The 18,642-nt window shown below is 42.7% G+C and overlaps 1 protein-coding gene across 1 annotated transcript in view; it reads right to left on the reverse strand.

The window, feature by feature from the left end:
* Window positions 1-803: 803 nt before the first annotated feature.
* C9 (complement C9) overlaps window positions 804-18,642 on the reverse strand; it is a 54,200-nt gene continuing 36,361 nt past the window's right edge. The window contains exons 8-11 of the mRNA XM_073621599.1: window positions 12,398-12,526; window positions 8,455-8,630; window positions 7,055-7,283; window positions 804-1,181 (exon numbers count right to left, since the gene is read on the reverse strand). Of these exons, the coding sequence (XP_073477700.1) occupies window positions 1,027-1,181; window positions 7,055-7,283; window positions 8,455-8,630; window positions 12,398-12,526 (689 nt within the window). The 3' untranslated portion in view covers window positions 804-1,026. The remainder of the gene's footprint in view (window positions 1,182-7,054; window positions 7,284-8,454; window positions 8,631-12,397; window positions 12,527-18,642) is intronic.

Consider the following 18,642-nt stretch of genomic DNA (forward strand, 5'->3'; position numbering starts at 1 on the left):
TCTCGGAGATGTATAAGTTACTTAACTCCCCTAGGGAGCAACCAAAACTGGCCTGTGTGTTAAAATGGAATACAGATTTGCATCACACATTTACTGGTTTACAAATTCAAAATATGATTGAGCTTTCCTATAAATCTTCAATCTGTACTAAAATACAGGAAACCAATTATAAGATATTTACAAGATGGTATATGACACCAAGTCGACTTCATGCTATCTTTCCAGATGCGTCAGAGCATTGCTGGCGATGTGGTACAGATAAAGGGACGATCCTGCATATATTTTGGACGTGCCCTAAGTTGACTTCTTACTGGGCAATGGTTCAAATGATTGCCCAGAAATTTACTAATTTTCAAATTCCGAATGACCCGGCATTTTTTTATTACATATTACCACTATACCGACAAAAATGGAAATCTCTCAATGGGGGACACTTACAAAGAGAAAAACACATTTTAGTAGAGTCGGGAAGGGTTAGAACTTTTGATAACGTTTCTGCTGCTTTCCTTTCCCGGTGGTGACTGCTCCCCCTTTTACTCGTTGGAGCACTAAAGAACAGAGTGGAAGTGGAAATCTTCCCCATGGGGTCAAAGACAGAATTAAAATCAGAGAGAAATGTAAATTCTTCCCAAAGCTGTTCAAAGTTTAAAAAAAAAAATGTTGTCTGGAGTTGATCCAACTGGGAGCTATTTTTTGTGAGCTGATGATGTGAACTTGCGCTGAGAAAAGCAACAGGTTAACTTTAATGCACGATATCTTATACATTCCTTCCCTTCTAGCCCGAAACAGGAACACACAAAACATTCTGAGATTTATTTCTTTATTTGTCAAACCATGAAACAACAAGAAGCTGTATCTCAATGCATATTTATTGTTTGTTTATTACTTACAAAGGTACAAGGTTATCTATGCATGTTCTCTTTCCTTCTTCCTTGGTATGTTACACAAGTAATACATTTACAATTTGATTGACTCGTTCAAACAGAGACCTTACTGCCTTCATAATATAAGATCTTTTTTTTCAGCTCAGCACAAGATTTTCCTTTCCCTGTCTCCAGCACATGGCTTACCGCCATTCTGTGGGGGTGGGTTATTGCACTGACGCGTCTGCGTCTTTTCTTCCTTTCTACAGGGAGATGAGTCACTCCAGCAGCTCCAATGTCCATCGATGGCTGTAGAGGCTGTGAAAAAAAAATTATAATTGATCAATAAGAGAAATTCTGAATTGAACGTTACAAGTTAAATAGAATGTGTTGCGTTTTCCACTTAGGTATGTACTGTAAGTACATTTCTTTTTATTAGGCCCCATAGAGAAAGGCTGGCTGGGGCAGTACACTGTAGTCTGCCGGTTTGGTGAAGAGGACAGGCGAGGTGGATGCTGACATAGGTTGCCACTAGTGTTGAAAGTTGCTGGCTGATTTGAAGTTACTAGTGGAGATATACTGTATATACAGTATAAGGACAAGGTCCTCTGGCATTCAAAGAAGGATGCCAAAGTCCCTCCATACTGGAGCTCTTTAGATCAATGCTACAAAAACTATAATTTAAAAAAGCTAAGGGTAGGGATAGAAGGAGTTATATAAACGAATATGGGTTAACTAAAATTTTCAACAACAAATTTTAGGGTTAAAAAATAATTTATTTTGTGATTTGCCCTTTAAATAAGGAGCGCCAATCTAAGTGCAGTATCAAAAAACGTGATTTTAATGTAAATGGTAAAAACAAACGGCCAAATGGCTACTCACAATGGTTAAATTAAAATCAGGCACATAAAAGCATGTAGATGGCCCATTTTCGCATTTTCCTCAGATCTCTAGAGATCTGAGGAAAATGCGGATGCATTGAAATGCGTCATCTGACACATCCATACGACACTTCCGCTGCTCTCCCTCCAGTGTCAGTTGCGCTCCACGCTGGTCCATCCGATTCCTGTTTCCTGTTCCTGGTTTGGTGCTCGATCACACGCCGGTTTCATCTTACGGACATTTGGGTCTTATACTTCCTCCCATAGCCCAGCACCCACCAGCCGAGGATCACATACTGTGGACAGCCTCCCCCTAGCACCTTGGAACACCCTTGGATCCTGCACTGGGAGCAGCTGACATGACATCTCTGGGCCATCTACATGCTTTTATGTGCCTGATTTTAATTTAACCATTGTGAGTAGCCATTTGGCCGTTTGTTTTTACCATTTACATTAAAATCACGTTTTTTGATACTGCACTTAGATTGGCGCACCGTGTCTTTTTCCACTATTGTCTTCCAGAGTTTTGCTTCGACTCCCAAGGGAGCTGCCGCTGGTGTTCAGTACCATCTTCATTAGACCTTTTATCACATCTTGCTAATTTGGGACTTCCTAGCCATATCGCACATGCGTTTTGTATCATTATAATTTACATGCCTATTGTTGCCCCATACGGTCTCCTCTGGACATTGTGGACATTTGGGATTTTATTTTATTTTATTTTATTTTGGCTATTGTTTCCTTTGCATGTTTTGATGACATCTTGCGCCATTTTCTCTTTTTTTATTGCCCCTTTATATAGGAACTAGAATCATGTTTCTAGTACACAGTATTTTTTAAAATTGGAGCTACAAACATAAATGAACACAAATTAAAAAATTGTACATACAAACATTTACAAAAATTAGAAAAAAACACTCAGATTAGAAGGGGATGAAGAGCCTTACCTTAATGCCCTGTACACACGATAGGATTTTCCGATAACAAATTTTGGATGTGAGCTTGTTGTCGGAAAGTCCGACCATGTGTATGCTCCATAGAACATTTGTTGCCGGAATTTCTGCCAACAAATGTTTGAGAGCAGGTTGTCAAATGTTCCGACAACAAAACTTGTTGTAGTAGTGTAGTAGTGTATAGGGATAGAAGGATTTTGCGCATAAAATCTATCATATAAATAAATAAAATTCACATTTAGCACTAATGATAAGTGAGTGTGAAAAAAAAAAAAAAGGAAGCAACTCTTAAATAAAGTGCATCAAGTAGAGTGACCGTGCTGAAAATTGATAAATCACAATAAATAATCACATTCAAGAAAATCAAGTAAATGTGCAAAAATGCAAGACATATGCAGCAAAGGTGCAAAGAAGCAAACGATGTAGTGTAGAAAAACTTCCAATAGACGGATATATCAGAAAAAAACAGTTCATAAAGATGACCATATATAGTTCGTGAACAGTGGTGGTCATAGAAAAAATAAGTAAGTGTAGATAATGATGATAGTAATAATCTTCATAAAAAACTGGCGGCTCGACCAGGCTCTCTAAACTCTCACCTCAGAGATGAAAATAACAGGCATCTATGTATGTCTTTCTCTGTTGTGGTAGAAGAAGCGTTCCCCTCTGCTTACTATCAGGCACCTCAGGGATGGAAACAACTGGCAACAATGTATGTTATTCTCTGTAGTAATACAGGCAGCGTTCCCTTCTGTTTACTATCAGGCACCTATAAAGATAAACTGGGAATTTTTCCACCTAGGCTGTGACAGCCCGGTGGGAGGAGGGGGAGGAGAGAGGAGGCCTCTGATGGTGTAGTATTTCAAATATTCAATTTATTGAGTATAAAAATAGGTGGTCTCTTACATAAAAACAAAATAAAATTCACATGAAAGGAAGGAGCGGCGTCCAAGGCGCCTCCTTACGTGACTTCCGGTATAGTCAACTCTCTGCCACGCCCTACGCGTTACGTCACCGCTCGTGACTTCAACTGGGGACTGTAGTAGTGTGTTGTACACAATTCTGACGCACAAAAGTCAACGCATGCTCGGAATCAAGCAGAAGAGCCACACTGGCTATTGAAGTTAATTTTTCTCGGCTCTTCGTACGTGTTGTACGTCACCGTGTTATTGACGTTTGGAATTTCCGACAACATTTGTGTGACTGTGTGTATGCAAGACAAGTTTGAGCCAACATCCTTGGGGAAAAAAATCCACGGTTTTGTTAACGGAAAATCCTATCGTGTGTACAGGGCATAACTGTAGCTCAGTACCAAAAACAGAAAATGCTATTTTATTCATTTCAAAGATTCAAAGAAAACTCATCTGTGCTTTATTTTGTTGAGAAATCACTTTGAAATACACCCCCTTAGCATTTCTACAGCAGCTTGAGTAAGGGCAGATGATTCATGTAGCAGTTACTTCTTGGAATCCATCCGCCCTTAGCTCAGACATACAGACAGGAGAGTGTGCTTGGCTGAGAAAGCCCCTCCTTCTCTTCTCCATAAAGAAAGAAAAAAAATGCCCATGAAAATTCCTGGGATGTATGACATCATATTGACCAATTGAGGAAATATTAAAAAAAAAAAGTTTAAAATAAGTAAATATAATATACCTTCCTATTTACTAATGCTAGCGGCATAAGGATTAAAAAATATGTTGATTGAGAGATTTTAGTTTTGCTTTACTAAAAACGAATTAGGATTCACTAAGTGTTCAAATGGCACTCAAGGTGGGTTACTCTTCTGTCTCTTTCCCGGTTATTTATGCATGGGATGGAGAGAGCAAAGGGGAAGTTGTTGAAAGGTAGTTGTGCTCAAATACTCTACATTGTGTTGCTAACAATCCAGAGAAAAAGCGGGGAGTGGCGATTTTTCAGTCCAAAAAAGTTTTCGTTACATCACGTGACATCATAAGAGATCGGGAAGGTACATAGCTCTTAGTCGCAGGGAAAATCAACTAACATATGATCACCCTCATTTGCTCCTAAAGCAGGCCAAATGGATTTTTTCACTTATTGCCCCACATGGCAGGCCATGTCATAAAGGAAGGAGATAGCAATATCCATTTCGACCACACCTTAGATAAGTCTAATCCATATCAATACTGAAACATCCCCCCAGACAACGTCATCAGATAGTGAGGTTACTACACCAGCATGACTTACCGGTGTAGCGACTGTAACCCAACGGCGAGAGACTACACATTTTACTCTCATGTGCTTTGTACATGTTCGCGTATAGATCACCTATTTACATTCTCTCCCTTACTTCTGTTTATTAATTCAGCCTCCATCCTGCCAACATCTTCCTCTTTGAAGTATGCAAGTTCAAATTTCTTGGTGACTGCCACCATCGCATATGTAGCCTCCTGCTCCCACGCAAATGCATCCACCACCACATTGTGGGTTGTGCTTTTACCCTCTCTTGTAAGGCCCTCTAGGCTGGGCCAGCCTTTAGGCCCGTTATGAACTGATCCCTTAATATGTGGTCTGCGTCAGCGATGTCAGCACAGCCACACACATCCCTTTTCTCTAGGCACCTCCTCTGGTTCTGCATGGCTATTGTGTAAGGCTTTTTAATCCTTTGATTCTACAATAAACCAACAAATTTTTCTAAATCTCTGGATGTGCCGCCTTTTCTCTTTGTTGCATGGATTTCCAAGGTTTCGGACCTTGGCAGGCACCCAGTCTTGTTGCCACAGCAGTATCAAGAAATCTTTAATTTGCAGACAGCCTTGAAGCGGTGTACATTCTGCTTTTCCTACTGTGTAAGGCTACTTTCACACTGAGGCGCTTTACATGCATTTTAGCGCTAAAAATAGCACCTGCAAAGCGCATCTCCTGTCAATCCAGTGTGAAAGCCCAAGTGCTTTCACACTGGAGCGGTGCGCTTGCGGGACATTAAAAAAAAAGTCCTGCAAGCAGCATCTTTGGGGAGGTTTAGGAGCGGTGAATACACCACTCCTAAAACGCCCCTGCCCATTGAAATGAATGGGCACCGCTGCCGAAGCACCTGCAAAGCGTTTCGGCAGCGGCGCTTTGCGGGCACTATAAACCCTCCCCACAGCCTCAGTGTGAAAGTGTCCTAAAGGGTGAGGTTCTCAGCCTCCTGCTGTTTCCTTAGGAAGAACCTTCGCCTCAGCTCTGGGAGCAGTATCTTTTCCCCAGATAGACCCTCCAGGAGAGATTTGGTCTGTTCCAGGGTAACTCATTGGAGTTCTGGTAGCACCATCACTACGCAGGCTTCATTCTCTAGTCTACAGTCTCTCCTGCCCGTCTCCCAAGGAAATGAACCATTGAACTTCGGTATAAGATCTAAGGCCGATTCTAGTGGAGCCATGCTGGAGCCCGGATCCTTCCGCACCCTCTGCCAGGGACATATCCTGCAGTCTGCCACCAAGTGTAGGTGGAGTGCAGCGCGGTGCAGCTGAATAACACACGCAATAAAAGGATGGTATAAAAGGTAAGAAGGCAGCCCAGCCAGGAACACTCACAGTTCCAACAGCGTGTAGAGAGCAGATTATAGCAGACTGTCAGCGTCTGTAGAGAGGGGAAGAATGCGACCTGGCCATCTTGTGCCCAAAAGGCAGGTGTCCAGAGAGATTGCGAGCCCTATGCTTTTCCTCCTTGTCAGGAACCTTTCCCTGCTGATAGTACTGTCCCTACCAGGCGGGGGGACCTGTCCATACTCTACCATTTTAAAAATGCGTGCCAACCCTGGGAGCCAGGGCCTTAAGTCAGCTCTACCTGACCCAAGATGGCTGCCAGAGTCACATGGGGTGGCAACATCCAACTGGATGCTTCCCCATTGGCCCAGGAAACCGGAGGAACTGTGTGCCCCTTGACTTCCTCTTCAACACAATGCTGCTGGGGAAAGGCGCCACCTGCAGTGGAGAAAGTAGAGTGCACCTGCCTCCATGTATACCGGCAATCTTACCTCTGATTTTTCAATGTTCCAGCAATAGAATGTCATGCTCTCAAATAATTTCTCAAACTGCCAATGTCTTCTTCAATAGTACAGCCTACTATGATTCAACTCCCGCAAACGCAGGTCAGGGTCTCACAATCCTGCCTCTACACTGCCTCTGACAGATGACAGGAGTGGACACTGTACTGTTAAAAAAAAATGTTGTCTTAAAAATTTTTTTTTTTTTTTGGCAGAAAAGACATACAAAAGTCTCTTCTACCAAAAAAAAAAATTCAATGCTAGCACTTTTTTTTTTCTATTTTTCAGTACAGATCAGCTTGAAACAACTGTCAATTTATGGACAGTGCCTTTGCCTCCCAATGCCTCATTCACCTAGTTACATTTACTTACATGGATATAGGGCAGACTTTGCTGTCTGGCAAGCCACGCCCTCAAAGTAGCTTGTGCACTTGCACCAACATTCACCGTCTACCACAAGCAAGGTACCGCCATTTCTACATGGCTGGCATTTACATATGCTGTATTCCTCAATGTAGTCATGAATGGCTTTTTGCAGGTGTTGACTCTTGTTGTATGACTCCTTCATGTCAAGTGGGATCAGAGAATAAATTGGTGACATCTGTAGACAACAAAACACCAATTATATAAATAATAACACATACAATTACATGTGAAAAGTTTACAACGTTATATATATAATTTCTGTATATATTTTACTGTAAAGTATATAGGGGGCAGCTGTTCTAGCCCTGATGAAGGGAACCCAAGTGTAACTGATGTAGAAAAAAAGCACATAAAAGACCCCAGCACACGGCATAAGTACACTACTCGTCTCTTGCTATATCTCTATTTTGCTCCTCACACCAAAAGTTTTAATACAGAGCACACCGAAAGGTGTGGTGAGGTGTGCTTAGATGGTAAGCAAGAGGATGGTGCAGAGTTTGGTTTACCCACGCAGGTCCTGCGCTTGGTCAAGTAATCTGTCTAAGAACTGGGGGGGCACAAGGGCACTAGTCATTGCACTTTGTTCTGGCCACCCAAAAGTTATCTGTCCTGTGAAACTGCACATACATTTATTGTGTGGAAATGTTACTACCGTAGGATATTTTCTCTCAAGGTCGTCAATCATGAAGCCTAGCATGTATCAGGAAAATACAGCATTATGGCCACTAGATGGAGCTGATCATCATAGGAAAGAAATAACGACTATGATCATCAGCGCCATCTATTGGCTATAATGTGGTATTTTTCTGATTCACACTATTCTTATGAATGAAGAACATCGGACCCGGAGTAACAATAGCCTAGTAACATTTGACGTTGCCCGCATTCGCACAGAACAAATGTATATGAAGTTTCGCACGATAGCTCTGGAATTTCTTTTATAAATACACCCCTAAGTGTTGTTGAGGACATGACAGTAAAGGGGGCAGTTAGCTTGAAGAGGGGTCCAGATGTTGTTGCAGTTACTACAACCTCTGTTCCTATACCATTGTGTACAGTAACAAGCTCCTGAAAGTTACAGAAAGGAGAATGTAATGCCACCTTCACGGTGCAAAAAGAACAACAAGGGTAGCAGTCACACAGACGAGTTCATAGATTACCAAACCCTTTTTGTTTCAAATCAACAGATTGCCATTAAGTAAATGCTACGAAGGAGGTGATAGGAGGAGACAAAAAATGTTGACTTCCAATATAATATAATACAAATTGCTGCATTATTTTGGAGTACGTAGAAGTCCTCTGTGACATTCAAGAAGGAGAAATACATTTAAAAAAAAAAGACTTACCTTAGCCTTTAAAATCACAGGATTGTCTCCTATGGAAGCAGCCCATTCTACAAAATCATTAATGTCGATTTTTTCATCATGCTCAAGTTTAGCATTTAATTTTGCGGTAACAGCTGTTGCCCCTCCCTCAACAAAAGAAACGACTTTGTGAATGATACCCAATTTATTTGGTGTTTCTGTAAAGATACAAAAAGGAGTCAGAATAACAAAATCACAAGTCTATCTACAAAGCAGCCTGGCAGCACTGGGGCAGGGGTTGCATTCAAATAATAGTCATCATTCTGCAAACACAGCTAGCACTAATCCCCACAAACACATTTTTTTATTTTTTATCATCCTTCAGTATACATTGTAGCCCAGTCTGCAGCACTGACAGGAGAAGGATTCAGTGTCTGGCAGCAGAGAAAACTTTTACACGGGCACAGCTACAGGAGGAGACTCTTATTGTAGTGTTGTGTACAGCCAGGGGTGAGCCGGTGTTCCGTCTAATTAGCCAACTTGTCAGTAACTCCAACTACTTTACTTCTGGTTTCTTTAAACCATCAGTAATTGGAGATTTTGCTGAATTGCTGTTTGGACACAACACCGGCAACCGAATACAGTCCAGTGCACGATATTATGAGCGGAGATTGTCACTCCGCACCGATACTAGCCAACAAAATGGCCCCCTCCGAACTTTGTCCTTGTTAGCCGCTGTGCTGTCAAAACAGCTAAATCTATCTGTACGGTTGCCAGTGTTGTGCCCAAACAGAAATTCGACAAAATCTACAATTACTGATGGTTTAAAGAAACCGGAAGTGACGTGGTTGGAGTGCATGACGAGTTGGCTAATTTGACAGAACACTGGTGTTCTATCAGATTACCGACTACCCATCAGAATATGCAACCGAAGTTGCCATCTTGGTACACCTGCACTCATCTGCAGTAAGCCTACAGTCAGAAGTTGGCAAGCAGACATCTTGTTACACCCACCGAAGTCTTTCTTTTCACACTTATTTTTACGAATAAATTGAGCTTATATAGTAAAATACAGTATTTTGAAACCCATCAGACTGTTTTGAAGTTGAGTTTTAAAATCTGTCAGATTAGCAAACCTGTGAGATCAGCAGGCTTTCCGATGCTTTGAAAATTCAACATCATAACACTTTTACGGACTTCCAAATACTTTATTTCACAATATAAGCTCAGTTTACTGGTAAAAATTAGTGTGAAATGCAAGACTTCGGTGGGTGTAACAAGATGTCTGCTTGCCACCTTCTGACTGTAGGCTTACTGCGGACGAGTGTGGGTGTACCAAGATGACCGTGACGGAACGTCACTTCCATTGCATGTTCTGATGGGTAGCAGTTTTCTGACAGAACACCTGCCCTCTACCAAAAGGCACACGGGATGTGGACTGCAAGCATTGTGGGAGATGTAGTTCTTACAGAGTAAGCTGGCTTGGTGAGCTGGAAGGAGTAAACTGTAAATCCCACAAGGTACTGGGGCAAAGAGGAAAGGTGGTTCCTTTCTGGAAGTGTGGAGTGATGGAGTGCACATCAGGCTGCTAATAGATCACTCACCCCTGCACCTTAGAGGGAGAGAGGCGCGGTGACAGACATTCTGGGACAATGAAGAGTGGCAAAGATTCTGTCTGATCAAGGGGGAGGATGCTACAGACATGGACGTACTGTGCTTCACCCAGTATACAGAGGGAGACCACCTGCTGACAAATTAGGTTTGTGAGAAACCACAGCCAAACCCTGCACTACATCTTGACAAAAGAGGGACAGTGTTGCCTACAAGTATCAATAGGCCAGTGACTTTATCAGCAATGACCTGAGCCATTGTCAGTCAGTGCTTAAAGGGACATTATCCTGAGTGCTCCAACATAACAGTTGGGCCCCAATGAGCTGGCGAGCAGAAGAGAATATAATACAGTCTGCTGAACTATTGGAGTGGTGTAACTCTCCTTAGTTAGGATTGCCCCCAGCATGGGGTTTAGAACAAGTTGCTCTCTACACCCATTGCTTGTTTTTACAGTTTATATACTGTATTTCTACTGTTCACCTATTTGCAATGTATTTCTTGCTATAGTTTAACAGTTTGGTATGTCTTTATTGTTGTTCATATCAGGTATGGCAACAGGGTACTGCATATACATCTGCAATAAATATTCCCCACCCAGCCAGGTGGTGCTATTTTCAGGGGCACAAGAACAGGAGATCCAATACATCCAGCAGCTTCTTCAGAGGTTGGAGATAAATTGATACATGTGGACAGGCCTAGCTTTTACCCATATTAGATCAAGCATGTAAACGTGCCTTGTGAAAACTGAAAGCATTCAAAAATGCTGATCTTGGCCTTTTGAATGCTTCAAGTGCAAAGGAGTGATTTGGGGTCTTATAGACCCCAGATCCCTCCATGATGAGGACCTGTCACATGCATATTGCTGCCACAAGGATGTTTACATTCCTAGTGATAGCAATAAAAGTAAATAATTAAAAAAAATTAAAATTTAAAGAACAGTGTAAAAAAATAATAATATATAATTGAAAAAAAAAAAATGTTCAAAGTGCCCCGCCCCCCACCCCCTCTCTAGCGTGCAAAGGTGGACGCGTGCGTTGGTCCAGCACGCAAGCAAACAGCAATCTTCTCACCAATGTGAGGTATCACCATGAACGTCAGATCATGGGCAGCAATTCTAGCACTAGACCTGCTCTGTACATCTAAAGTTGTAAACTGTAACGGCTTTTAAAGTGTCGCCTATGGATAATAAAATTTACATCGTTTGTTGCTGTTGTGATGACGCGCACAATTTTAAAGCGTGAACACAGAATAAACCTTGGAGGGACGCACCAATCTCTATTAGAACCAGTACTGAACTTGCCACAAGGGGTAATGACTTGACAGCATCTGTTTGGCAGTGCCAGCATCCGCAAGAGCCATGGCTGCCTAAATACTATGAAGATTCCTCCACCCATGCTCTGTTCCTTTGTGCTTTGTGAAGGGGGGGGGGGGATGTCCCTAATCTCTAATCAGCTCTCAGTGATAACTGAGCTCTGCAGAGTGTAACTTCAACTCCCAGACCCCTTTTTTCTGACAACTCAGACAAGCTTTATAAATTCTACACTTTGAACGGCTGTAGAGATGAGAAGACTGCAGATAGATAGGTACGACTTTTGTAGGAGGATTTGATTAATCTCTGTGTATCACCTAAGGCCAGTCACTTTACTGGGTATGTAAGAGTTTTCAACCACTTTAAAGAGGTTTTATTGCCTGCTGGGTGATTTTTGCCTACAGGTAAGCCTATAATAAGGCTTATATGTAGGTAAAAAGAATATCTCCTAAACCTGCATGGTTTAGGAGATATTGACCCTGCATGCAGCCGCTGACTTCAGCAGCGCATGCGCTCTGCAGGTTTGGTGTACCCTGCCGGAACTTGCCGGAATGGAGGGGTCCCACGCGAATGCGTGGGAGTGATGTCATCGCGGCTCCGACCACTTACAGCGCCGGAGCCAGCGATCCTGGAGGAAACTTTGGGAGAACATGTCAGCTCCCTCAGCAGTGAACGGGCGCACTGCGGGAGCTTCGTTCTAAGGTATTTAATAATGTGCTAGTATGCGATGCATACTAGCACATTATGTTATTGTCTTGCAGGTTTTTGTTTTTTGCGGTTTACTACTGCTTTAAGCATTCTGTTGTGGTGCATTTACAGCACCTGTTAACGTGAATTGTATTAGGCAGCCCGTTCATTATTAATGGACTGCCAGGGAGGTGTGCATATGCAATACAAAGCAAATGATCTCCAAAGCTAATAATAGGGACTGCTACTCACGTTCCTTGGTATGTAGATGTCCACTAGAGCATCTATTCAACATAGCAGCTACAATTCATCCATAATGATAACAAAGATCATTAAAAAAAAAACACTAATTGGCATCTAGGAGATATATGTACTTACCCTCTTTATGACCAATAATGTTTTTACATTTTGGAGCTTTTAATTTGGCATTGGCTTCTATTCCTGGACCATCTACGGTTAAGCCAAGATTGAATCCGAGACAGTCTTCCACTTCTGTATCAGTGACAGCTGTGTTTAAAAAGAAAAATGTTACTTGATAGGTAAGCTGGCCAATGAAGTTCTGCTCGTAATCAGTTTGGTTATAATTTTTGATACATACAATCTGTAGTCAGGTGATTGGCTAGGAATGGAGAGTGAGAGAAACACTGGCTGCAGCTGCACTTTGTAGCTCCTGCCCTGCAGTGCTGAAATGGGTAACAGCTATATCAGCAAGAGGAGGAAGCTGCTGAGCAGGAGGAGTTCAATAGACTGAGTCGGGCAGCAATGCACTGTGGGAACTGTAGACAAGAGGAGAGGGACACTACTGTAATTAAGAGTTTTTGAACTGCATTTCCCAAAGAGAGATTGCCAGGAGGAGGGGAAAGAGCTGCATTTTCTCAGGCTGTACCGGACATAGCTTCCTTTTTGCGGTGAGGGAGACTGGAGAGTGCACAATGCTGTTATCACTGCTGCATGTCTGGATCTGGGGTGCTGAGTTTGGGAGTGCCAACAGCCAAAGTAACCTGGGTACATAGCAGAGAATGGACTAATCACTGTGTGTGGTGAGCTGTAATATCGCTGGGACTGGTCAGTTGCTGCTGTGAGGATTTACTATCTGCTGCTGGAGAGAGAGACTGAGCCCTTTAGGAACTGACCATACAGCCATGTAGTAGGCTTATTTCTATCTGCAGGCTTGACTGGGGCTATTCTCATATGCACCATCAGTACAACTGGGCCACAACACTAGCCAGCTGAAGAGTTAGGATTAAAGACTATCCCTTTACAGCTGCTACACAGTGACCTTCACCTATTGCTTGTGCTAAAAGGTACCTCTCAGGGGACATTGCACCATATCCTAGCCATTCTCCTAGACTGCACTTTAGACTAGTTTTGTATTATTATTCACATTGTGGTTAATGCTTATATGCACTGTTTATTGCTGACTTTGCTGATTCATGAGTTAATCCCAATCTACTGGTACAGAACTCTATTCTAAGTTACCTTGGCATAGTGATTATACTGTCTAGCAGACTGTGTCTGAACCTACCTTCTGTGTGTTTATTTATGCTCAAACCACCATTTGTTCTAACCTACTAATATACTACTAATATATTGAGTTCATTTACCGCTAAACGGTCTTGTGTCGCTTTACTGATACTAACTCACAGTCGAGTAAAAGGTATTCACACTTGTGTGTTCATATAAGTGCTTGCAGTATCTTTCACTCAACCTGGTGTGCAAGAGCTGCTGAGGGTACTCCTGGATTCAAGGTGCAGATCAAAGAACCCAAATTACCAAGTGGCTTCTTCGTGGGTAGCGCTACAAATATAATATACTTTGTATATTCCTTACCATTAGTTACATAGTTAGTCGGGGTGGAAAAGCTCAAATGATAGAAAAAAAAAAAATTAAAATTGAAAATCTGCACCCACTGAAAAAAAATTATTTGACACATCCGCAAAGGGACTGGATGGTTGTGACCACAAAAGTTTGAATTCCGGATTAAACTTTTTCTAGCACGTGTGCTTTACAAGAAGTTTCCTTTTTCCTGACTGAGGATCACATTAACAATTAGAATTTAGGTTGTTTAGATAAAAAGTAAAAATCATTTTTTTCCTTTCCCTTGCCTTTGATTTTTTCATGTTATTATGGTTGGAAATGACCATTGATTTGTCTTCATTAACCATTAAAAAAAAAATCGAACAAAAAATCTGAAAATATTTTTGAATGAAATGCTAACTGTGTATGGCTAGCTTTAGAAAATCTGTTGAATGTGAATTCTTTTTGATCTGCGATATCATGTATTTCCATTTTTATGTTACAGTTGACTTTAGATAGCAGATAGAGTAGGGGCAGCTGTTGGATTGTTCTTTAGCAGGAGCAGGGTATAAACAGACATGCCAATATTGGCTGAGCTTACTTTTTAATGCACTGTGTGATCAAACTAGTGTCATATTTACCTAGGCAGTTAGATCCTCTAACCCCGTGGTCTCCAAAGTGCAGCCTGCAGGCTGGAAGTGGCCCTTTGTCTGTCTTTTTCCGACCCTTGAGGCACCATTCCATACACTGATCCCAATGGTGAGGCACTATTCCTAGCACTGACACTAATGATAGGGGACTGATTATTACTCCCACACACACTAATGATGGGGCACTATTCCTCCCACAGACACTAATGATGGGGCACTATTCCTCCCACAGACACTAATGATGGGGCACTATTCCTCCCACAGACACTAATGATAGGGGACTATTTCTCCACACAGACACTAATGATAGGGCACTATTTCTCCCACAGACACTAACGATAAGGGAATATTCATCCCCTAAATATCAACAATAGGGCACCATTCCTCCATTGAAAGCAGCAATGGGGCACTTTGCCCCCCAGGAGAATCAATGATGGGGCATTGTTTACTCCCACTGAAGCCAGGGTGTTTTTTAATCCCACTGGCCACACTCTGGCCCCCCTAAAGCCTGAAGGACAGCTCTTGCTGCCGTCAATCAAATCCTGTGAGCCAAGAGCGGTGGATGGGGCCGAGCCATGCTGTGTGTGTCTACAAACAAACACAGCCCAGCTCAGAAGCTAGCCCGCATGTGTGCCACCATAAGAAGCAGCTTCCTATAGTGGCACATGGACTAGAGCAGGAGCCAATATTGCTGGCGGGTGACCCCCGAAGAGGAGATTTGGGACCATTCGATGCAATACCATTGCACAAAGCAGGTAAGTATAACATGTTTGTTATTCAAATAAAAAAATGAAGTTGACTGCGAGAGTTTAGTTATGCTTTAAGTAGATATTTTCAGTGCCTTGAAAAAGTATTCATACCCCTTGACATTTTCCACATTTTGTCATGTTACAACCAAAAACATACATGTATTTTATTGAGATTTTATGTGATAGACCAACACAAAGTGGCACATAATTGTGAAGTAGAAGGAAAATGATTAATGGTTTTCAATTTTTTTACAAATAAATATATCAAAGGGGGGCGTGCATTTGTATTCAGCCCCCTGCTTTAATACTTTGTAGAACCACCTTTCACTGCAATTACAGCAGTCTTTTTGGGGATGTCTCTACCAGCTTTGCACATCTAGAGAGTGAGATTTTGGCCCATTCTTCTTTGCAAAATAGCTCAAGCTCGGTCAGATTGGATGTAGAGCGTCTGTGAACAGCAATTTTCAAGCCTTGCCACAGATTCTCAAATGGATTTAGGTCTGGACTTTGACTGGGCTATGCTTTGAGCCAAACCTTTCCATTGTAGCTCTGGCTGTATGTTTAGGGTTGTTGTCCTACTGAAAGGTGAGCCTCCACCCCAGTCTTAAGTCTTTTGCAGAATCTAACAGGTTTTCTTCTAAGATTGCCCTAAATTTGGCTTCATCCATCTCGCCATCAACTCTGACCAGCTTCCCTGTCCCTGCTGAAGAAAAGCATCCCCATAACTTAATGCTGCCACCACCATGTTTCACGGTGGGGATGGTGTGTTCAGGATGATGTGCAGTGTGAGTTTTCAGTCACACATAGCGTTTTGCCTTTAGGCCAAAAAGTTCAGTTTTGGTCTCATCTGAACAGAGCACCATCTTCCACATGTATGCTGTGTCCCCCACATGGCTTCTTGCAAACTGCAAACAGGACTTCTTATGGCTTTCTTTCAACAATGGCTTTCTTCTTGCCTCTCTTCCATAAAGGCCAGATTTGTGGAGTGCACAACTAATAGTTGTCCTGTGGATAGATTCTCCCACCTGAGCTGTGGATCTCTGCAGCTCCTCCAGAGTTACCATTAGCCTCTTGGCTGCTTCTCTGGTTAATGCTCTCCTTGCCCGGCCTGTCAGTTTAGGTAGACGGCCATGTCTTGGTAGGTTTGCAGCTGTGACATACTCTTTCCATTTTCGGGTGATGAATTAACAGTGCTCTGTGAAATGTTCAAAGCTTGGGATATTTTTTTAATAACCCAAACCTGCTTCAAGCTTATCCACAACTTTATCCCTGACCTGTCTGGTGTGTTTCTTGGCCTTCAAGATGCTGTTTGTTCACTAAGGTTCTCTAACAAACCTCTGAGGGCTTCACAGAACAGCTGTATTTATATTGTGATTAAATTACATACAGGTGTACTCTATTTACTAATTAGGTGACTTCTGAAGGCAATTGGTTCCACTGGATTTTAGTTAGGGGTATCAGAGTAAAGGGGCTGAATACAAACGCATGCTACACTTTTCAGATTCAGATATATTCAGATATTTATTTGTAAAAATAAATACTTATATATCAATCTTTTCTGCTAAGAGGGACTGCCACACCTCCCTGTGTGTTTATTCAAGTTTATCTGCGAGATATCACACTATGTATTTAAATATATGGAATCAGTGGCGGTGCGTCCATAGAGGGCGCAGGAGCGCCGCCCCCTCTCTCCTGCACCCGTCAGTCTCCAATAGATAGATTCATGCATTGCATCAATTGTCGCCGCTGCCGCCCCCTATTCAGGTGTCTGACCCCTGAATAGGGCATCTGAATTACAGTGGCGGGGGTGTTTTGGAAGTGGGCTCTAATAGGCTTTCAAATTGGTAAACAGCAGACACACTGCTGTGCATTCACTGCTTACGTAGTGCTGTGTTAGGGAATCAAGTAAATCGCTTCCCTAACACTGACACGCCTCTCAGCCAATCAGGTGCACCGGGTCTGGTTACCTGTCCCCTGATTGGCTGAAGCGACAGGTGCTGTGATTGGACACCAGGCGTCCAATCATAGCAGAAGAGGACGGGAGAAGACATTGAGGACTCGGAGGACAGCACTGACCCAAGACAGGTAAGTGCCAGGTGGGAGGGCACACTGGCAGCAATTGATGGGGCAAACTGGCGGCAATTGATGGGGCAAACTGGCAGAAATTGATGGGGCAAACTGGCGGCAATTGATGGGGCACACTGGCAGCAATTGATGGGGCACACTGGCAGCAATTGATGGGGCACACTGGCAGCAATTGATGGTTACAGTAGCTGCGTTTGATGGCACAGTGGTGGCAATTTATGGGTGCAGTGGCTGCGTTTGATGGCACAGTGTCTGCGCTTGATGGGCACAGTGTCTGCGTTTGATGGCACAGTGTCTGTGCTTGATGGGCACAGTGGTTGCGCTTGATTGCACAGTGGCAGCGTTTAATAGGCACAGTGGTGGCAATTTATGGGTACAGTGGCTGCGTTTGATGGCACAGTGACTGCGTTTGATGGCACGGTGGCTGCATTTGATGGCACAGTGGCTGCGTTTGATGGCAAACTGTTTGCAGGCATCATCTTTAGAAGAGGCTTCCTTCTGGGATGACAGCCATGCAGACCAATTTGATGCAGTGTGCGGCGTATGGTCTGCACACTGACAGGCTGACCCTCCACCCCTTCAAACTCTACAGCAATGCTGGCAGCACTCATACAGTCAGGTCCATAAATATTGGGACATCGACACATTTCTAATCTTTTTGGCTCTATACACCACCACAATGGATTTGAAATGAAACAAACAAAATGTACTTTAACTGCAGCCTTTCAGCTTTAATTTGAGGGTATTTACATCCAAATCAGGTGAACGGTGTAGGAATTACAACAGTTTGTATATGTGCCTCCCACTTTTTAAGGGACCAAAAGTAATGGGACAATTGGCTGCTCAGCTGTTCCATGGCCAGGTGTGTGTTATTCCCTCACTATCTCATTTACAAGAAGCAGATAAAAGGTCCAGAGTTCATTTCAAGTGTGCAATTTGCATTTGGAATCTGTTGCTGTCAACTCTCAATATGACATCCAAAGAGCTGTCACTATCAGTGAAGCAAGCCATCATTAGGCTGAAAAAAACAAAACAAACCCATCAGAGAGATAGCAAAAACATTAGGTGTGGCAAAATCAACTGTTTGGAACATCCTTAAAAAGAAAGAACGCATCGGTGAGCTCAGCAACACCAAAAGACCCAGAAGATCACGGAAAACAACTGTGGTGGATGACCAAAGAATTCTTTCCCTGGTGAAGAAAACACCCTTCACAACAGTTGACCAGATCAAGAACACTCTCCAGCAGGTAGGTGTATGTGTGTCAAAGTCAAGTTTGTTGAGTGAATACAGAGGGTTCACCACAAGATGTAAACCATTGGTGAGCCTCAAAAACAGGAAGGC

This window comes from Aquarana catesbeiana, linkage group LG01 (genome assembly GCF_042186555.1).
Source record: "Aquarana catesbeiana isolate 2022-GZ linkage group LG01, ASM4218655v1, whole genome shotgun sequence".
In the NCBI taxonomy this organism is placed as follows: Eukaryota; Metazoa; Chordata; class Amphibia; order Anura; family Ranidae; genus Aquarana; species Aquarana catesbeiana.